At 39.9% G+C, this 23,429-nt stretch overlaps 1 protein-coding gene across 1 annotated transcript in view; it reads left to right on the forward strand.

The window, feature by feature from the left end:
- Positions 1–2,018: 2,018 nt before the first annotated feature.
- srcin1a (SRC kinase signaling inhibitor 1a) overlaps positions 2,019–23,429 on the forward strand; it is a gene marked incomplete at its 5' end in the record, with an annotated part of 124,686 nt that continues 103,275 nt past the window's right edge. Inside the window, one exon of the mRNA XM_081376710.1 lies at positions 2,019–2,040. Coding sequence (XP_081232836.1) covers positions 2,019–2,040 — 22 coding nt within the window. The remainder of the gene's footprint in view (positions 2,041–23,429) is intronic.

A 23,429-nucleotide genomic window follows, 5' to 3' on the forward strand; every position in this document is an offset into this window, starting at 1 on the left:
AATCGCATTCTAATCGCAATATAATTGCCTTACACCACTGGTGGTCGCTCTGCATATGTCATCTCCTTCATCGCTCTGACTGGTTTTAGGTCTATCCAATTGCACCCAGAGGCATTTGAGTGATGTGACGCCCCTTTGGAAATGGGCTGTGAATGAACCTTCCTCAGACCCACTCTCAGTTACAACTGAGAAGGGTCTAGTGTCAACCAGGCTATCTGATCAGTGGTGTATCATTAATGTGACCTCAGATTCATATTATGTCTTTACTCCTTAGTTTGACAAAGTATGAACAGAACTTATGTATGGCCTTCAATATAATGTTATGCAACCCTAATATTATGCATGTTAACCCAGTGCTGTTGTCCCTGGTTTGTCCATGTACCATGATGTGTTGTCTTAGCATGTGCTTGCTTATGTGTTCTCTGCATGATCCTTCATGTATTTCCACCATCTGTTCCATGTCTTTACTCCCGTAGTGCATGATGTCACATTTACACCATGTCCTCTACATGTGCCATGTGACAAGCAATGAAAGCTCTGAGCTTTTATCCTAACTATCTGCAACTGTGACAGGAAATTTTGGTGATCACTTGGTTTCTATTTTTGCAGCGTTGGGTAGCCCCATCCACAGTGAAATCTCTTTAGTCCTAAAGTTTCACTTGGAAAACAACAAATATCTTCTAACCGGCTGTCACACACCTGCAGTGTGTGTCACACTGTGTGGCTATTTTGTATTTCAAACTTGTTGAATTGTACCCTTAGGACACTTTTTTTTGTGACCTTTGGAAGACCTTGATGATTTTAATGGTCATTATGTTAGAGAAGGTGGCAGAGGTAAACAACTGATTTTAAAGAGTGTGAGTGTGACTGTTTATTGACATCATTATTGGATGTCTGTTTTTGTGCATGTGTATGAGAGAAGGATTTTTGTGTGTGTTGCACCTAATGGACACAGAGTCCTGTCCTTCATCAGCTTCATCTGCTTACTTGGGCAAAAAACCCTCCCCTTCCCATGCAGAAGGACATTCTGCTGTCATGGCAACCTCGCCATGTTTCATTGCAATCATGCAACACTTCCTTGACACTTCACGACAGGCTCCCGCCAAACCCTCATGCAAACAGGATCATTATCACAATGTGTTTCCTTATGCTTTTCACTCATAATTCATACATAATTACTGTCATTATCTTAAATCATTTAAAGGGATACTATCCCTTTAAGTTCTTCCCATATTTATTTGTGACCGTTACATTTGGTCACCCTACCCTCCTGGTGGTTTCTCTGAGTATGTAGAGGGACCTCCGTGGCTCCCCCCCCCTCCCTCCCCCAGCCAGCCTAGCCTCAGCATCACTCTCTAGGGCCCTTCCCGTGACTTTCAGCACCATGGAGAGCTCAGATCCCTAGAGCTCCCAATATTCCTCCATAAAGGAGTCTGCAGAGACTGAGAAAAAGAAAAGGGCAAAGAGAAAAGAGATTAGCACAATCACTGCAAATAAGAGACTGTACCTTTAAGAGAGAGAGAGCAAGAGGAGAACAACAAAAGCATGTTAATCTATCATATCACTGACTGTTTTTTTCTTTTTGCTTAGTACAAGCTGTTTAGTAAAAGCTCTTTGCAGCTTCTCCAACACTTGTAAGCCAGCTCAATTGCACTGAGCGAGGCAAGGACGTACACACATGCACACACGACCGCACACGCTCGTTCTCCCTGACTCGCGCACACACACACACATCGCCTCACACGCGTACGGCGCTGCTGCCTGCAAGAACCAGCTGGAGAGAACGAGCCCATCTCGCGCGCCGAGAGAGAGGGAGAGGAACAGAGGACAAGAGCGAGAGAGCAAGACAAAGGAAGGCAGGGACGGAAGGAGAAAAGGAGCGAATAGAAGCACGGCCGGCTCCGGGAGAGGTTAACAACGCGGAGTGAAGACAAGAGAGAGGAGGAGGACCAGGAGGGTGGATCAGGAAGCAGGCTGGTGGCTCTCTCTTGTAGGCAGCGGAGCGCGGTGAAGGCATTATGGGAAATGCACCATCCCAAGGTATGTCAACCTTGTATTTATCTGTTCTTATGTAACAGGTATTTTGTTATTTGCCGTGTTTGTTGCTTTCCTCATTCGCTGCTCTTTTCCCCCTTTTGCTTTTGGTGAGGGGGTGGGGCAAGGTGGGGTTGGAGGGTGTGTGTGTGTGTGTGTTTGTGTGCATAGTTATCCTTTGGTGGTTCATACCGATTGCTCAGTATCTGTGGGATCTAAAGGCTCTGCTGGTGAGCAGGGTATCCAGGGATGGGAGTGATAAGGCTGGCTCAGTGGGTGTGGAAGCTCAGAGATGAATTGAGGGATCCATGCCTGGAGAAACAGAAGGATGGGAAAGAGGGAGAGGGGGAAAACAACTGTCTTATAATGATGCCTTTGCGTGAACGTGTGTGTGTATATTTGTGGTTTTGCATTTTAGCTTTCAGTGGCCGTGTAAGAATAACAGTTGGAAGCATCACACCCATTAAACCTGGAGTGAGTGTGTGATCAAGTGGAGAGAATTTTGTGGTGCTTGTGAATATAATTACTATTTGAACCCTGATGAATAAACTTAGCTGAGCAACCTGCCTTTGGATTGTTTGCGCTACAAACCTCAAATAATGTGGCTTGTTGATTAGAAGTTGCTATTACTACAAGTATTTAGAGTTGACTTACCTGTTGGACTATAAAAACAATCAAAAACATATTCACATGCGAGATGTTTTACCATAATTGAAAATTCGCCATTATGCTGTTCCATGCCTGTATGACTGGCTTTCTTTGGTGGAACACAAAAAAGATATTTTGAAAAATAATTCAGTTGTTTTTGTCCATACAGTGAGAGTAAGTGGAGTCCAAATCAACATTGGAACCCCATTGATTGTCATAGTTTTCTTCTAAATATTTTCTATTGTGTTTATGAGGATAAGTATATGACGATAGTGTTTGCATTTTTGTGTGAACTATCCCTTAAAGGCCTCTTATGAATTGGGTCACTAAGCAGCAACCCAGAACACCCTATCATCCATATAGCAACACCCTGGCAACCACCCACACCAGTGTAGCATCGTGGTGGTGAGTTTTGCCTGGATAAGCACTTGCATTTTCTTGAGAAAATATAAAAATCTAGTTTTAGATTCCTCTTTTGTCTTGTATCACAGTTTCAAAGTCACTTCTGCTGAGAGGAGGCTGCAAAATGGATGCAAAAAAAAAAAGTTAGAAAAAGCCAAACAAAGAGAAATGGACAAAGAGGAGCTTAGAGGCATTTGTCCCTGAAGTCTGCAGGGAGAAGAAGTAAGGCATCACAAGAATGATAGGAATAATTCGTATGAGGCCTGAGACAGAAATACTACACGAGAACATAAGAAAAATCTTCAGCAGAGAAAAACGCATATACAGAGCAGATGAGAGATGGATTGAAACCAGGGAAATGCTTGCTTGAAGTGAGACTGAGGAAGGCAGGCAGAGAGTAAGAAAGGAGGAGACTGGCTGCTGGAGGCATACCCACACTCTCTTGGGAGAGACCAGCTTTGGTAAGCACGAAAGGGAGGGCCGATATGCCTAAAAAAGAAGGAATTGCAGAGGATGGAGAACACTGATGCTTCATTGCATGAACTACTCAACAGATAACCCAAAGAACGTGAGAACAAGAGTCTGAGAACATCTCGCAATTTCAGTCCTTCTATTCCTTCTTTTCCTAAATCCCCTAAATGTAGCTGTGACCCCCATTGTCAACAACCATTTTTTAAGGCCCCATGGCTTTTCCAGTCATTCGGATAAAAAAAAAGAACTTTTAAAAGTAGTTTTTACACACAATTTATACTCAATAAAATATTTGACTTGGCATAATAACTAGAAAAATGTACATTAATTAAATGTATAAACATAACCATGGAGTTTTATTTCTTTACATGACTTTTATACCAGTAACAAACCAGTTACAAGCAGACACTTGATCTATTTAATGTGGTCAAGCTGTTTTTTGAAAGATGTTGACTGGTCGGTCAGTTTGGACCAGCTATTAACTAGCTTATGACCAGCTTTGACCAGTTATTGACCAACTTGGACCAGTTAATGATCAGATAATCACTAGTTTTGACCAGTTTGGACAAGCTAATGGCCAGCTTGGATAAGTAAACAATTAAGGAGCAGGAGCATGGGCCAGCTAGAAACCAGCTACCATGGTCCAAAGTCGGTTCTTTTTTTCTCACCCCCCTTTATTTACCCATTTCACAGGAAAATATGGCAGAAGCAACGTGAAGAAAGCTAAATAGAGAGTGAAAAGTGCAGAAAGTGGAGGAGTAGAAGGTGTGGAGGATGGAAAGAGTAAGAGCAGTGCTCCTAGGAATGAAAAGGAGAAATAGGTGTCAAGAAAGACGTGGGTGTAACGAAAACATAAAGTGGAGATGAAAGAAAAGAGGGGATGAAAGCACTACTAGGATGAAAGGAAGGGATAGAGAGATGAAGGAGATAGAGTTCCTGGATGAAACTTGAAGACTTTAGGATATCTTATGTGATCTAGTTTCATTCTCATGGTAAGAGTGTTTGAGTATGCATGATGATGGTTGTGTGATACTTTGTGTATAATGTGCTTGTTGCATAATGTTTCCCGAAAGCATATATTGAAGTATCTAGAATACAGAATCTCTATACAAGTCCAAAGTATCATAGATTCTGTACAATCTATAGGATATACAATTTGCAGCTCTAATAACTTCACAATTTTTACTTTTGAAACATGAATACACTTAAAACATATAGTACCTGAATTATTTTTAACCTGACTGAATGCACCGTCACAAATGTCTTCACTTACCCATGTGAAGTGTAGTGTAGGTTAAAATAGCCGCCCTAAACCACACCAATTTTGCCTCCCTTGTCATTGTTTAGGTTCTGTTGAGGTGTGTTTGTGCAGAAAATGTTTTTGGGGTGAATGGCAGGTAGTGGAATGGTTCCAAATGACCTTTTACAGTTCCACCAAACAGATATTCAGAGGGACATATCATGCAATGCCTTTAACCTTTGTGTTAAATAACGGTAATAAATATTCTTTAACAGTTCGATATTTATTTGAAACTCTAAACAGCTCAGCCTCGCCTGTATGAGATCAGAAAATCTCCGCAGCTGTTTTCGCATACCAGTTGATAGAGCACAGTTTGGCAGTAGAGTATAAAGTGTAAAAAACATGTGAATCAGACCCAGCTCAAATTAGCTCTTTTTCTAATCCATGATAATTCAATTCCTACCCTCTGTATCATTAAGCAGGAAACCATCTTGTTATTTGGATTTCTTGAACCTCATCATATTGCGGGGAGACTTCCTTGCGATGGAGGTTCGGGTTGAATAACTATAGTTCTTCCAATGACGTCACCGTTACTGTCTTTACAGAACGTTTCTCAGTGATACGCTACTCTAATTCCTGCAACTGTTCCTCACCATCAGCATTAACAAGAGTATGTCCATCAACAAACTGATGTGTATATTTCTAATTTATAACTGTATTAACTGTATCAATAACGGTGCATGTTCGCCCAGCACTGACGTGAATGACTGATGTAACAAACACTTGTAAAACAAATCTTGCTCCATCCTTTATCTTTACTCTAGTAAGAATGACAGACATTCTGCATTAATAGACACAGTTTTAGGTAATAGTGGCCCACATCTGCTTAACAGAAGTATATCAGTAAGACCGTAATAACGTGAGTTAGCCGGTTAGCCGGAAACTTACACAATATAAAACACAAAACTACATATTTTGAACACCCAGTAGAAAATATATACATTAATATACTTTTGCGAATCCCGCGTTGAACTGAAAACGTCAGTAAAATCACGTTTGAGGGCTGGTCAAGTTGTTCGTGGGCGGACAACGTACAACATAGGCGGGCATTATGTAAATGTATCTTCCAGTGATGTAAAACAGTAAAGCAGTCGGATTTGAACAAAAAACGACTCGTATTGGTGGTTCGTAGTCGATTCTTTTGGGACACAATAACTTTATTTATCGTTCATAACTTTCGACTTTACAACTTTGCAGAATGTTTTCATTCACAAACAGCTATTACACACTGCATGAAAGATAATATTCGAAAAACCATAATAGTGGCACTTTAATCATTTCTTGCGGGGACATTTAAAATGTTAAAGGTTCTCTAAGCGATGTCGGGAGACGTTACTTCTTGTTGACTTTCGAATTGTTGTCAAACAAAACGGAGGCTGGCTAGACCCTCCCTCCTCCTCAGCCCGTCTCCTCCCCTCCCTTCCCTTCCCTTCTGGCATAAAGGAAAGTCAAAATAGTCACTACAAAGTTAAGTTTTACTGATACTTCATTCAATGTGTAATGTCGCCAAGTTAGATAAATGCTTTTATATATTGCAGAACAGAATACAGAAAAAGAGAAACATTAGGCTATCTTAAAATCGTTTTGCCACCTGAGGTTATAACTATATGTTAGCTCCCATACAAGGATGCAATGATAGCAAGATAACGTTAGCTTCGCGTTTCCCAGTGAGCATAAACAACGGCGGCGGCGTAAACAAATTTAGTCAAAGTTGTCAATAGCCTATATATGAACATTCAAATTCATAACAAACCGTGGGTGAAAACAACCGTTAACTTACACAAATTGTCGCCCTATTGTGAATTTGCTTGATCATTTACAATAGAGATTGATCGCTGCTAGAAACATACATGTTGTATTCACCAAAGTTAACGCTGACTGCATAGATCTAGCTAATTACATCCTTGTGTTGGTTTTGCGAACATGAACGTCAGTTTAGAAAGAAAAGTGGATTTACCTGTTCTGCAAAAACAGAGCAACTGAATGTCGGATAGTAGCTAATCCCTTCTGCCGGCGGAGTTCTCGCCACCTTTCAAAGGTTTTTCCAATGTAAATTCGGGACTTCGCGCGTTCCTTATCCTTGTCCCTCTTGCAAGTTGTTCTGTTCATCGGAACGTCGTCTCTTTGGTCGTGTGTCGGCCATAATTCAAACTTCCCTCTTCATGCTTCTCTCTCCCCCACACCCCCTTCATGTGTACGCGCACAACCCCCCAGACCCCACCCTCAAATACTTCTTGCCAGTGATTGGCTGGAACACTGTTTGTTGTGTTTCGTGGTGCGGGTGAGCCCAGTTTGTTTTTGTTGCCGTTTGTGGAGCCTGTGGTGTCTAGAGAGACCGCGTTTTTTTACAGTGTGTTCAGGGGACAGGCAGCTAGCGGATAGTGAGGAGATGTTTGCTGTATGTGACAAAAAATGTTTTGGCCTAAAAAACGCGTGACATGACTTAGAGCACCTTTAATGAGAGTTTTGACTCTTTCTACAACCACACAATTTTTTAATAAACTGAAAGAAGTTGACATCCCCATTCCCTAATCATATTTATTGACAGCAAAAAAATATAACCCACAAAGAACATCCAACTTGTTCTCAAAATTTGTTTGTGACTGCTGAAAATGTAAGTTTGTTAGTGTGGCTTTGGTTAAAAATGTAATTATGTTGTAAAATGTCTATGAGCAGAACAACATTAGCACTTCAAACAGGATTGACAGCTGTTTTCTGCTGCTGCGTGACTATAACCCGAAGACCCAGTGTTGCCAGATTGGAAATGTCCAAGTATCGTACCAGAATTAATTCGGTTCGGGAGTATAGATAAAAGCCCACCCGCACTTACAAATGATTGGTTTGGGTCCTTACATGCGCTTCGTGAGGCACACTAGCATACACACACGCAAGGTCTCTCGCTCCCTCTCTCTACACGTTCTTCCGGCCGGTGGACTTAGAATCCACAGCTAGATCAATGAGAAGCCCTATGTTTACAACGACCATCATTTGAAGTGTCACACAGTTCTGAAATTATCGTACATTATAAGATTTTTTCCATTATTGATCGTACATCCTACAGAGGTCAAAATTATCGTACATCTGGCAACACTGCGAAGACCTGTAATAGTGTACTGGTGATACTTTGAATATTTTTCATTGTGTGTATTTGTAGAGAACAACCCTTAAATGACATTACAGTCTGAATATAAAGCCACAGATTGAGAAAGGGTTTACATTATGCCCCTTCTTCACATGTCATTTCAAAGCTGTATGAATTTTAAATTAGTGTAGCAGCGTTTGAGAAATAGGCTCTATATTATAGTGAGATTCCATCATATAGAACCACACTTACAGAGAGATGAGCGGTGGTCATTTTGTAGATGACAGAATGATAACAGGAAATTACTAAACCTCCATTTCTAGAGTGTCAGAATGATGTTTTTTTCAGAGTGACTTAAGTACGCAAAGGTTAACAGATCAGTGTACTGCTGTGCAAAACCAACTTGTGTCTTATTAATTGTAAAACGATTAAGTGTATGCTACTCTTCAAAAGTTTGAGGTCAGTAAGATGTATTATGTTTTTGCAAGAAGTCTCTTATGCTCACCAAGGCTGCATATCAAAAATACAGTAAAGTTACTATTTGAAATAACTGTTTTCTATTTTAATATATTTTAAACTGTAATTTATTACTGTGATGGTAAAGCTGAATTTTCAGCATCATTACTCCAGTCTTCAGTGTCACATGATCCTTCAGAAATCATTATTATATGATGATTTGATGCTCAAGAAATATTTCTTATCATCAGTGTGGAAAACGGTTATGCTGCTTAATTTTTGTGGAAACCATGATACATTTATTCAGGTTTCTTTGATGAATTGAAATTTCGAAGAACAGCATTTATTTGAAAAAGAAATCTTTTGTTTTAAATGTCTTTACTGTCACGTTTGTTTCATTTAATGCTGAATAAAAGCACCATTTTCTCACAAAAATACAAACTTTCCCTGACCCAAAAATTTTGAGCAGTAGTGTAAACAAAAAAAAAGTATGTTCTAGAGAGCACTTTAATTCGGGCTGTATTAAAAAAAAACACCAAGCTTATTAAATTGTAAAATTTATAGCTGTAACAGTAAAATCATCAGGGACATATTTCCATTATAACTGCAGCTTATGAATTTTTGATTGCCGTGTGATACTACCTCAATATTCCTATTTTTAATTAATTTTTTGCTTGTTACTCTGAGTGCATTTAACCTCAGGAGAGTTCTGCCATCATACTGAATAAACGTTTTAATGTGAACTGTCCTGTGATTGGCTGACGATGACATAATGGTTCTGTGACAGTGTGTTGATGATTGGACGGAAGGTTTTATTTAAGAAGGAAACTGTAGCAAATTAGTTCTAAAGAAATATTCATCATCAATCATAACTCGTTATATTTGATTGAGTATTTGAATCAGTTAATAGAATTAACTTAATGTAGTGAAATTAATATTACAATCAATCCACCTGTTCGTCCCGTGAACACTCAGTGTTAATTGTTTATTAATTCTAAGAAATGTTAATTTCCGGGGGAGGGAAATGTCTTTCTTACTGTACGGTACTACTAAGAGTCTGTAGTCAAAATCTAAATCTTAAAATAAACTTTGTTACAAGCAGAGAATCAGAACCAAATATGTATTGTTGCACAAGTTGTATTAACTAAATCACAAACATAACTAAACTAAACACACATACATACATGCATGGGTAAAATGGTGAGTGACAGAATGAAACCGGAAGCAGGAAATGGAACTATGGAAAACATCCATTTAACTATGAAAAGAACCATCAGCTTATCATTTTCAGAGCACCTCATTAAATGTATACTTGCATGGCCTTTGCAGTGAAACATTTTGTGAAATTCCTGAAGAAGGATTTTGATGGTCCCATGAGTCTCAGTCGATTTCTTTGGCATTGACTAAAGAATTGGTGATGAACTTGCGTGGTTGGTTTGACTCTGTTCCCATGGCTGGAGTGCCGATTGTGGCCTGCCGGCCCTGGGCCGGAGAGGACATGCAGAGCAAACGAGAAGGGAGAAAGTCGGAAGAGTTTATGGTTGGTGTTGCGATGGACTTCTTCTGCATTGAATGAAGACATTGTGCCACACTCCTGATGTTGTCCTTTGATTCTGTTCTGGTTGAGAGAGCCCTCTCTCTCCTGAAAGAGCACATGGCTGGTTGTGGGCCAAGGCCTGTTGCCCTGGGACCTAGTGTGGCCACGCAGGACAGCTACGCGAACGTACCGATGAGGCCAACGAAGAGCTTGTGCAGAGGCCATTTAAAGTCTGAGAAAGGTCCCATCTCTCAGGGTTGGCTTGACCAATAAGAAAGGGGGAATTTCCAAGCGGGAAATTCCTCTGTTGGGAGGATTTATGGCTCTGTCTCAACTCTCAAGTGTGGTTAGACATAGGCCTTGCCGTTTGTGTTCATTTATACTCAGCTAGATATAACAAACACACTGCATTCTATGAGAAGGTGATGAAGTGTGAGTCATTAAATGAGTATTAATTAGATAGGAGACATGAAACAGGTGGGGTTACATTGACCGTTGTTTCTGTCATAAAATACATAGTATCAAAAGACACTACATAAGACAGTAGATCATTCACACAGTGTCCTGGGGTGCATGTTCATTTACAGATCAGTTCGTCCATAAATTAATGCAGGAAAGTCTGTTTTAAGGGCTGTGGGTCTTTCCTATGGCCTCAGCTTTTTCCACGTGACCACATTTTTACAGCAATAAAACCAACTTATCTGATCGTAGTCATGGTAACCAAGACCCTTCTTGCCCTTGTTGGGGGGATGGGACCATAGATCCCAGAGTGAGTTTTAAAGATTATTTGTTAAATATAACAAATAATCGTGTCTGATTTGTCTCAGTCGTTACAAAATGTAGAGTGTAAACATCAGCCAGAGATCTAATCCGCAGTATATGGCAACATGGGATATGCCAGCCTCCAGCAATGACATTGCTATGACAGGTAACCTTGAGGGGTGTCCATCTATCCTTTCCCTTGTTCTCTTCTATTTTCTCTCAGTCACACACACAAACAGGTGCATGCTAGTATTCATTTGGGCTTTATAACAGCATGGGTGCTTAAATGACAGTTATTTCTTTCCAGGCTCAATCTGAATTAATTGGAGCGCTGTCTGTTTCTGCAGAGGGTAGATTTCTCTTCGTTTTTTTTCAGTGTTACCGCAGTAATGGCTAATTTAGGCCCTAAAATCTCTTACTAAGTTGTCAGAGTCAGTCTATTTGAGTATATGTGTTTGTTTTTGTGTGTAAAAGAGGATTTACTATGAGCCTTTAGGTCTTGGCTCACAAGATAAACCATAAAATAAATCAGAAAATTACATCCCTGAACAGAGCTGTGTATGTGCAGTGCTTTTGAATGTGTGTGTGTGTGCGTGTGTGTGTGTCTACAGCTTTACTTCATAAATCCAAATCTAGGTGGCTATAGGATCCATATCAATCAGTGTGTAATTTGCTGGGGAGCAGAGAAAGCCTGCAGATGCTTTCTTAGCACTTTCTTCCTGTGAATCGATTAGTCTATGAATGAACAGCCAGATCTTCTTTGACATCCCGCCTGTCCTCTGTATCCCCCTCCTGCCATTCTGTGCATCTTTCTCTCTCTTCATCTGTCTGTATTTATACACGTAGACTGGAACGTGCAAAGGATAATTCAATCATATTGCTTTTGACAGAACAGAACACAGCTCCTTCAGATGCTCTTTTGACTGTTTTGTTCAACTGGTCTGGATTAAATTATAGCCACATTTAGTACTTAGTATTATCAGTCGTCTCGGGTGATCCAAACAATAATGGTCCAAATGGGGTCCGATATTTTATTTTGATCCGATCACTCAAACTGTTAATACACGATACTAAGAGTGAACACACAAAATTTAGAAATTCAATCACAAGTAGTGACGGGATGCATGTTAATACTGGTAAATGGTGATCTGTCTCATGATTTAATTTGATTGAATTCACCTACGTTACACCACTGTTAGCTTAAAATTGCATATTACCACATTTTACAGTGTATAAATACCAAATGACATAAATACAGTATATATACACTACTGTCCAAAAGTTTGATATATTTATCATTTATAATGATATTGATTCCCATTTAAATGAAATGTTCTTCTTTTCTGATTTCTGTTCACCAAAGAATCCTGAAAAACATTTTTTATCCTGGCTTCCACAAACATATTAAGCAGCACAACTGTTTTCAACATTGATAATAATAAGAAATGTTTCTTGAGCAGCAAATCATAATATTAGACTGATTTCTGAAGGATCATGTGAGACCGAAGACTGGAGCAATCCATCACTGGAAGAAATTATATTTTAAAATATATTCACATAGAAAGGATTTATTTAAATTGCAATATATTTCACAATGTTACTATTTTTATTGCATTTTTACTGTATACAGCCTTTGTGAGCATAAGAGACTTCTTTCAAAAACATTTAAAAAAAAATCTTACTGACCACAAACTGTTGTTTGTATATTCATGTGTGTATATTCATATTATGTGCATAAATGTGTATATAACTGTATAAGTGTGTGTATATTTAGAGAAAAAACACAACACTTTAAACATTTATAAAGGAAAGTTAAGAAGTCAGGGTAATTTAACCTTTCACCACTCAAACCCCCAGTTTCACAGACAAGGCTTAAGATAGTCACAGACTAAAATTAATGTTTGAGCTGTTTTAACTGAAAGAAACTTGCACTGAGATAACTTTAAATATGCCAGTGCCACTGTTTTGTCTCAACAATGCACATTAGTAATGTTAGTATGTTTTTTTTTCTGACACGCTTATAAAAGCTATAGGCCTAATCCTGGCTTAATCTAATCCCTGTCTGTGAAACCAGCTCCAAAAGTAAGTAAAAAGATGCAATAAAAAGCTAATGTAATCTCTTCTTTAAACCTATAATGATTTATTTTGCTTTAAAATCATCCTAGAGGACAGAAAAGTTCCTCTAATTGAAGAATCACCCATATATGAAATTAAATTATGTGCAAACCTTTATTGCTCTGATTTAAAATGGTCTCTGATATTTGGCTGAATATGAAAGCAGGCTTCCAGAAGCTGTTACTTCTTGATAATATTCGCTTCATGTCGTTCTTCAGTGATTCTTATCATTACCTGATATAATTCAAACAGAGAGGCAATCACACAGCACCACGGACGCCACACAGGTGCCTGAGCAGTCTTCTTCTTCTCCTGCGGTCACTGGGCTCACTGGCTTTTTCAGACTCACTGCCACTTTGGCAGCAACCTGAATATTCAAGTCAAGTCAAGCCAAGTGAGCTTTATTGTTATTCTACTATATGTGGAGACATACAGTGGAACAAAATGCTGTGCCTCGCAGGACCACTGTGCTACATATTTAAACATAAATATAAACATATGGCCTCCAAATCCGAGGCCATGGTTCTCAGTCGGAAAAGGGTGGCTTGCCCGCTTCAGGTTGGTGGAGAGTTCCTGCCTCAAGAGGAGGTGTTCAAGTATCTTGGGGTCTTTTTCACGAGTGAGGAAAGGATAGAACGGGAGATTGACAGACGGATCGGTGCAGCTTCTGCAGTAATGCGGTCCCTGTACCGGTCTGTCGTTGTGAAGAAGGAGCTGAGCCGCAAGGCGAAGCTCTTGATTTACTGCTCAAACTACGTTCCTACTCTCACTTATGGTCATGAGCTGTGGGTCATGACCGAAAGGACAAGAACCCAGATACAGGCGGCCGAAATGAGCTTTCTCCGCAGGGTGGCTGGGCGATCCCTTAGAGATAGGGTGAGAAGCTCGGTCACTCGGGAGGAACTCAGAGTAGAGCCGCTGCTCCTCCACATCGAGAGGAGCCAACTGAGGTGGCTTGGGTACCTGTTCCGGATGCCTCCTGGACGCCTTCCCGGGGAGGTGTTCCGGGCGCGTCCCACCGGAAGGAGACACTGGGAAGACCTAGGACATGCTGGAGGGATTATATCTCCCGGCTGGTCTGGGAACGCCTCGGTGTCCCCCCGGAAGAGCTGGAGGAAGTGTCTAGGGAGAGGGAAGGATAAACGGAATAAGATGTATATATGTATGTACGTATGTATAAACATATGTAGCACCGCCTCTCTCACTGTTTCTCTCGTTTGTTGATCTCAATAGAAAAAACATGTACCCTTACATCATGTTCACATGAGCTTCTAGGTTCACCTTGATCTCACTCATATTGCTCAGGCTAGACACATTTGGTACATATTTTATTCTATTCCATTCTAAGCATTTAAGCATCTCTCTCTCTCCCTCTCCTTGTCATTCATCTGTGATTGACTGTTCAGCTGTTGGGACTGGAAGTAGTGCTGCGATTTGTGGCTAGACTGGTCTTAATTCTCTTCCTGTCAGCAGCAGAACTAGGTCAGACTGGAGCCTGTGTCTGAGCCTGCAGACAGAAACGAGCAATCACCACTATGTCTGGTCCGAGGAGCCCACAGTTGTTTGCTGTTAGCCATTAGTACCAGACAATGAGGCTCCACTGGCACCACGCTCCATCACTCAATTCAATGAACATATTCAGCGGAGCATCCCATGCAGACAAATATCTGCTTTTAAAAGCAGCCCATGAGAGGTCTCACCAATTCCTGCTCTCACTACGGGTAACGTTTCGCTGACAGCACTACAGTCCTCTTTTCTATTTTTTTCTTTTTTTGCTGCTGCTTCCATTCTCCTGATTGCTATTATTTAATTTCTTCGATTAAAAAAAAAAAAAAAAACATCCAGGGAAGATTGAATAGGCCTGTTTCTTTTCATTTTTACTCTGTATCTGACAGCTAGGCTAATCAAAAAGACGCGCGATTAAGTGATGCAATAAACTGCGGCTACGCACACTCACTCCACACAATTTTTTTTTATAATAATGCTTTTGCAATAATGTATACATGTATACATTTATGTGTTCATTTAAAATCTGCCATTGTGTTTTCGACATTGTTAAAATAATAATAAAAACATAATAAATAATTTTCCTGAAGTGGGATCCAATCAGATAAGTCGGCATTAAGAAGTTGGCGTGAATGGTCACTTATCGCTTGTTTTGCCTTTGGATTTATCTTCAAATGAATATTATAACAATTCTTTTAGCAATTTTATTGTACTGAAGCATGAAGTAGCCTATAGAAAGAGTAGGAAAAGTCACAAAGTCTCATGCCGTTTGGATGAAAGGAAATAAAAGATATAAATAAGCCCGGATTTTACAGTGGGAAACGTGTTGAATTGCTTCAGCATCATATTAAGTAAACTGCATTTATGACAAACAAAGAACTACACAGATGCATATATATCATAACGATCTATCAATAAATGCACACACATTGTCCTCTGCTTTTGTTCTGATGCTGCAGAGATAATACTGGGAGGAGCCGGTTTCATATGACTTTTAAAGGTGACTGAGGCGATCACGAATTAGTGTACAGTTAGTAGCAAATTTTTAGGGGGGCTGGATGGAAATTTAGGGGGGTTAAAGCCCTCCAAAAATCTTTAATGAGCATCATCATTAGCTGATGTTTTATCTGAACTCTGACTGCTAGGGTATGGCAACTGCCATACTCTGCCATACACAAGCGCCGCCCCTGGTCACACCCCTTCATAACCGCAAGCTCTACTCTAGTGTAAATATAAAGGACCATGGCGCCAATTTCAAGCCAATTCGAGCCCGATTCAGACCCTGACAACATTGACGAACAAGATAATTGTGCTAAACGTACAACTGGTACCTTTTTTTTTGTAATTTTCTTATAGATACAATGTTATCCACCATTTAATCATATTTGTCGGAAAACTACAGTAATACAAATAGTAATCGATCACAAGGGGCGGCAAACAGTCTTGCAAAAGCAAGAGCTTACAAGAGCTAAAGTAAACACTACATAAATACTGTAATGTTAGTTAGCAGGCTAGCGGAGGCAAAGTTTTGCCATTTGTTTACATCGTAGCTATCGTAGCAACTACATAAAGTTTATAATTGGAACTGTTAATTGAAAACAAAACTACAAATAATAAGACATACTTACAAGTTGTGATCCATAAACAACAGATTGTCACGACAAAATGGGAATGGCTAAATCTTTCAGGAGAAGCTTTTGTGCAGGTATCCTGCATTGTACTCTGCCTGTCTGCTGTTCTCCGTAAAATGTGCAGTGCACAGATAAACGTTGAGGTTATAATCTTCAGGAACAGTGTTAAAAATAAATTTTAACCTCTCTAAGTTTGTCAGCCTTTGGACAAACTTTGTCTGGGGTGGAAAAATCAGCGACAACACTCTTAATCTTGAGGAATTCATCTTGAATAATAAATGAGGAACATTATGATTTATATAAATAATTTTCACAAGAAATGTTGAAATTATTTATTTTTTAGATTATCTTAAAATTATATATTTTTAATAATGGGGTTTAATATTGTAAGATCGAAAGTTTACATCTGGGACAAGAGTAAAACGATAGAATAAGTTGGAAATCAGTAAAGTGCTGACATATAGTGCTGTTATATAATGATGTTTAATATTGAGTGACAGAGGGAGGGAAACATCCAGCACCAGCTGCATATTTAAACACTCATGGATTTGCTTGACTCTCACACACACAAATTCACACAGCTGAATAAAATCTGTAAATGTTTAAATAGTGGCATTCAGCACAAGGTTATGGATCCATGGGTATTCCTGGCACAGAAATGTCATAGACATGAATATGTGCACAAGTTGGTTGTGTCAATCTGAAACTGTGAAAATGTGTTTGCACTGAAATGGTAATAGCCTGTCCTCCCTCTGACACTCATCTCCCTCCCTCTGTTCTTCAGCCATCACTGCTAGAGAGAGAGAGAGAGAGAGAGAGAGAGAGAGAGAGAAAACGTACACGGCAGCCGCTCCAGAATACAAAGCAGGTGGAGATGATGTGGGCGGTGTGTGGGACGGAGAGGTTTATGGGTAGGGCTGTGGTGATGCACTCATGACACCTTGCTAGCAATACTTAAGGTGCCCCATTATGTTTTTTTTTTTTTTTCAGATATTACCGGTCATGTAGTGTGATAGCTGTTTTTGAATTTAAAGGGTCAAAGTTTCAAAGATGTTTATCTTTAGTTATTGTCTCCCAAAAGACAGAAGTTTTACTTCCTACTTGAACCTATGTAGATTTGTAATAAATTTGCATAATGCCAGCCTATGGTCTTCATCAGTCAAAGTAGCTACTTTGACCCACTATCAAACACTGCAGTTGAAGCTTAAGCCTGGAAGAGTTTAGCTCATGTTGTTGAGAAGACGCTTTTTTATGTGCTGCAAAAGTAAATCTACTTTGCAGCACATCCAAAGGATGAGGACTCGTGCTCAAATTGATACGGTAAAACCGACACCATTGTTACTGTTCATATCACTGTGTATGCTGAAGTGCTGAGGAAGCCTCTGGAGCTGAAATTCAGTTATGATAATGGGCGCTTTGTTTCCGAGTCGCGCTGTAAGCGCTAGACCAATCAGAACAGACTGGGCCATCTGACCAATCAAAGCAGAGTAGGCTCTCGATAAGGAGGGGTTTAGACCGAATCGTTTATCAAGCTTTTTTCAGACACTGAGAGAAAAGAAGTGAGGCAATTATGAGAAAATTAAAGTGTTTTTGGACCTTGGAACCTATTCGGAGACCACACAAATAAAAATAGTAACCTTTAAAACAGCACTTTAAATCTTCCTCCATAAGAAAATCCCTGTTTCTCTTTTCTATCCCAACAATATGCAACCCAGGTAGGTACTGAATTGCACTTTGAGATGTTATATTTAAAAAAAAAAAAGGTTTATTGAAATGATTAAGAGCTTCATATGTAGATAATATTTAAATACTGTTTTGCTTATTCTTTTCAACTTTTCACCTCTGCCATCCACCCTGTCTGTCTGCTCACGGTCATATCTCACTGTGACAAGTTCAATCATTTAGTGAAGCTTGTGTGTGGAGAAACTGTTTGTTTGTGAGATCAGATTGTCGTCTGTAATTGCTGGTCTTTAAGCTCTGTGATAAGGAAGGACACCAGGGTTTGTTTACAAGCAAAGCTATAGGGGTACAGTGCAGTGAATGACTAGAAAAAAAATGTGATGCATATTTATAGTGGCCTAATGTTACATGTAAATTTGGATCAAGTGGTAGTCAGCTGTTTTGCTTTAGCATCCAATGCATTATGGTAATGTGCCGTTAAATTGCTTATGCTCTCTATGGATTTGTGACATTAGAATGGAGAAAGGAAGGAACAAAAAAGGAAATCCTGGCAGCAGGGAACTCTGATGAGGAGTGAAATGATGTATGCATTACTAGGACTAGATGTTAGAATCTCTTGATAATCAGCAAGCGATGTTGTTGGAGATGTCCTCTTGGGTGGGGTTGGATTGGGGGATGACCGCCTGGTGCCTCCAATTGACACATCATCAGTTGTGCACCCCGGCCTCATTGGGTGTTTCGGCCTTTTATCACAATACACCCTCACCCGAGGCTAGCCCACCACAGGCTGATCAGACCCTTCCAGTCCCGGTCCTCTGCTTCGGCAGCCAAATCTGCATATCGCAACCTTCCTTTCAAATGCCTCATCGATGGCTTCCTCCCATGGGACTGTCAGTTCCACTATTAAAACATGTTGACAGGATTTGGACCAAATGACCAGGTCTGGGTGCAGGTTTTGTCACTGCAATTTCGGGTGGGAAAGTGAGCCTCTGATTTAAGTCTACCTGCATTTCCCAGTCCCGGGCTGCGTTCAGTGGGCATGAGTCTGGAGGCGATCGATTGGTTGACTGTTTCTCCCCTTCCCGGACGAAGGATGTTGGTTGCCGGAAGGTAGTCTGGGCTTCCAGGGGCATGGCGTTGACGGTTACCCTTTTACTCTCCAGTGTAGCAGCCAGGCACTTCAGCACTTGGTTGTGGCACCAGGTGCATCTGCCTTGCGTAAGTCTGGTCTTGCAGTCCACCAGGATGTGTTTCAGGGTTCCTGGGGCAAGACACTGAAGGCAGGCTGGATCCTCTCCAAACCAGAGATGTACAGTAGGTTGGTTGGAGAGGGCAGGACATCATACAGCGGGGGAAATAAGTATTGAACACGTCATCATTTTTCTCAGTAAATATATTTCCAAAGGTGCTATTGACATGAAATTTTCACCAGATGTTGGTAACAACCCAAGTAAGCCATACATACAAAGAAACAAACAAAAATAAGTTCAGAAATTAAGTTATATGTAATAATGTGAAATGACACAGGGAAAAAGTATTGAACACATGAAGAAAGGGAGGCGCAAAAAGGCATTGAAAGCCAAGACAACTGCTGAAAACTTACAGTAATGAAAAAGCAATCCAGCCCCGTCAGTGGAAAATAATAACAGCTGGTTCAGTCCCAAATGATGGCCTACAAAAAGGTCTCATTGCCAAGGTGTCACACAAGACACATCTCATGATGGGTAAAAGCGAAGAGCTGTCTCAAGACCTTTGCAACCTAATTGTTGCAAAACATAATGATGGCATTGGTTATAGGCGCCATTCTAAGCTTCTGAATGGTCCAGTGAGCACTTTTGGGGCCATAATACGGAAGTGGAAAGACAATAATTTCACCGTAAATTTGCCTCGACCAGTGCTCCTCGCAAGATTTCTGATAGAGGAGTGAAAAGAATAATCAGAAGAGTAGACCTACCCATCACAGAAAACTTTCTGCATTTTTACATTTTCAAAAAACATTATATAATGATTTAAAAGCTATTTTCCTTGTGGGAACAAAAAAATTAAACATTTCTTCCCCACGAAGTAGGGTTTACCAGGACCCTGCACACACACATGCAAAAAAGCTCTCACACACACACGCAAAACAATTAAATTAAGCTACATCAGATGGCTTCTGAAAATAGTTAATGCATTCTCCATCCATTTACTTCTCCAGTTTCATTGTATTTCCTTCTCTGTGGTGTGTATTTGTGTGTATGCATGCAGGGGTAACACCCTATTAGGACTGGAGTAGTTTTCCCTGCAGAGGTCAGGCAAATTCATGTTTCAGAAATATACTTTACATCTATTGTTGTCCTGTCCACATCAAACACGTGTGTTTTTCTCATACAACCTTGGAAAAAAAATTACACAGCAAATTACCTGCTGTAGTAAAGTTATATTTCTTGTTTCAGTTCCTGGTGCAGTTCCATTATGGATTTAGTTCTTTCTGCAAACTTTTTATGGACTAACAGTATACCATCTGATGTAAAAGGAAAAAGCAGTGTGGTACCAGCTCATTCAAGACCAAATCCAGGCTGAGACTTGAGTAGGCTGAGAGAGTGCTTTCAATTTGATCGTAAGTACCCTGCAAAGTGAACTTCACAGGTATTCCACCATCTTAAGTGAGATTCCAATCCAAATATGTTCAGTTCGAAGCACTGCAAATGGCATAGGGAATAAGTTAACATCCCTTCAGAGTAAGTGAAGAGGGACATTTTCTTACCAGTCATTGTGTATCACTCCAGTACTGCAAGAAGTTTGACTAAAATAAAGGTAGTGAAAGGCTCCAGTGTTTTTATTGAGCTTAATTTGTCCTAAATGTGGTTTGCACAAAGTTGTTCACAGGTATAAGGTGCGAGAGATTTGACTGTTACAATGCAATTATTATGATTACGGTTAAATAAGATAAAATAAACGTCTAATATAACCAAATTACGTTATTTTCATATTAAGCATCAACAACAGACATTCATAATTCAGTTTAACATTTTCAAATGACTATTTATATGGATTAAAAAAAATAAGAACTTAATATATAAATGCACATTAATGTATTATATACGCATCGTGCATATTACGTGAATGCATGATCATTTATATTATGTTTATTTACGGAAGTATATTCTGCCATAAAACATTAAATTCCTCTAATATGCTCAACTCAAGTGTCATCTGTGGTTGATCATATTTTGTTCAACGCTCACTGTAGTAGCAGTCTCAGGTATCATCTAAATTAATGCTTTCCCTTTAATATATGCATAAAACTGTAATTAAATTGCATATTTCAAGTTTTATTTGAGTCTGTTTTGTGATACACACAACCTGATCATATGACCTTGCATAATGCTCGTATCCGGACTACAGACACTCCAATTTTAGTAAAAACTGCTGAGATCCTAATCTGTTCTAGCATAAAATCACAGATGGCCTGTATTAATAATTGTATCTCAGATGTCATTTAGAAAACAAATCATGCTTGTTCATACATGCATAGATGTGTGACTATAAATAAAATTGTCACATTCAGACAGGCAGATGCTGTCATCATGTTGTTATTTGAAAGAGTCTTCCTTCACTTTTATTTCTGCTCCTCATGTGTTCATCGTAACATCTTTTGCTGGGTGGAAGATGTTTTAGAAAGCTCCCAATGTAGATAGCAGATGACACAAACCATCTGTTGCCCCCTCCTGTGTGGACTGGATGTGATGTCATCATAGTTGGACAGGTATCAAAGTGGTGTCTTTTCAACTGCCCAGCATCTGCCTGGGCAAGATGCTCTGGGTGAGTTTCTGTGAACTTTGCAATCCATCCTGGAACGCCATCAATAACTGTTCAAAACTCTGGTCACTTAGAGATCCACTTAGATGACAAAAGTAGTGGTATCTCTCTTTCTCTCTCTGTCACACACAGACAAACTCAGGCTCTAAATCTCTATTGTGCACTCAGTTGCATTTCTCTCATACATTCTTTGTTCCTGCCACATCTCAGGTATGGAATCTTTAAATATTCATGAACTTCTGGAATTATTGATGCAGAGCGTGAGTGTTTCCCGTGGGAGGGCTTTTGTATTTTACGGGTTTCATTTAAACAGCCTGTTTTTCCGGTCGGTATGAAATGCCAGAGAGTGTGAAAGTATGTGCATTATGTGTGTTTGTCCACTGAGAAACAAGGTCTCACAAGTGCTTGCCAGACACAGTTTATGAGATTCCATCTGCAGTCATTTCAGCAGAATTAAACCACTACGAACAGGCAACTAAAGCAAAACCCATGTCCACTGTTTCTTAGGGTCTCTCAACCAATGAAAGTAGAATGAATGTAGAAGCAGAATGGAAGGTCATGCATACAGGAGCTGATCAGGAGTTTTTGATTTATGTTTTTTGAGTCAACTTACATGAGCATGTGATTTTTACTCAACACAACACTGAATAAGTATTCATAATTCATCTCTAACTGCACTAAACCAAAACACTGTTTAAATACACTCAAATGTCACTGTGCTGAACCTGAACACTGTTTGAAAACTAAACTAATGTAGGTTCGCTCGCTCGGCTCGCTTTGGCTCGGTTTGCTTTTCCACTGCAGTTAGTACCGAGTCAAAGTGGGGGGGATTATAGACTGCTCATTATAGTTGCGCCGCCTACTGCCGTGACATCATTCACTCCTCAGCTACCAACGAGAGGAATGTCTGCACCTCGTTTACTGACCACAATTCAGCCATTGCTTTTTTCAAGTTTCAAGTCATTTAAAGCAAGTCGTTTAAAAAAGTTGTGTGCACAAATGATACTGCGGTGGCTGTTGCTGTTAGCAGGTATGGTGTCTCGTTCCGCAAAACCAATGATGCTGGTAGTGACGATTCTCTCTGACCAATCAGTGATCTGCTGTGTTTACACGTCACATTTTAGTATCTGTACGGCATGCTTGGAACCTCAACCGAGGTGGTACTATTTAAGCGAGCCATACCAAGCCGTACCATGCAGTGGAAAAGCGCCAAAAAGTGAGCCGAACCGAGCCATACCGAACCGTACCATGCTGTGGAAAAGCAGCAAAGCGAGCCGTACCGAGTCATACTGAACCGTACCATGCAGTGGAAAAGCGCCATAAGTTCCCTCATAATGCTAATAGCTGCTGATTAGTTCATGTATGCATGACCGCAGTGACTTACTGTATTAAACCTAAACCCAGTATGCTAACATAAACATCACTGTGCTGAACATAAATTCATTCTGAATGCTAACATAATTGCCACTGTACTGAATCTAACACATTTTGTACGTTAACATAAACATCACTACACTGAACCTAAGCATCATCTGAATGCTAATATAATTGCCACTGCACTGAACCTACTGTAACACATTCTGAATGCTAACATAAACATCACTGCACAGTGCACTGAACCTAAACATCATCTGAATGTTAAAGTCCCCTGTAGTCATTTTATCCCTTAAAACTCATATTTGATCACCAAAATGACCAAAATTTATTCATGCCTTAAAATATCTTGAATGTAACTCTACACCCTTGTCTCATTTAGTATACGCGGTTCTATGAATGTGCAAATTAGCCCCACCTCCACTCACTCGTACCAGCTCAGAGATCCACTCGTTGACGATCACACATTGACGTAATTGGTTACAAGTTAGTTTGCACTGCACTGAGCCTAAACATCATCTGAACACTAACATAAACATCACTGCAATTAGCCTAAACATCTTCTGAACACTAACGTAAAAATCACTGCAATTAGCCTTAACATCCTCTGAACACTAACGTAAACATCAC

Source organism: Scardinius erythrophthalmus (genome assembly GCF_964197995.2).
Source record: "Scardinius erythrophthalmus genome assembly, chromosome: 1".
In the NCBI taxonomy this organism is placed as follows: Eukaryota; Metazoa; Chordata; class Actinopteri; order Cypriniformes; family Leuciscidae; genus Scardinius; species Scardinius erythrophthalmus.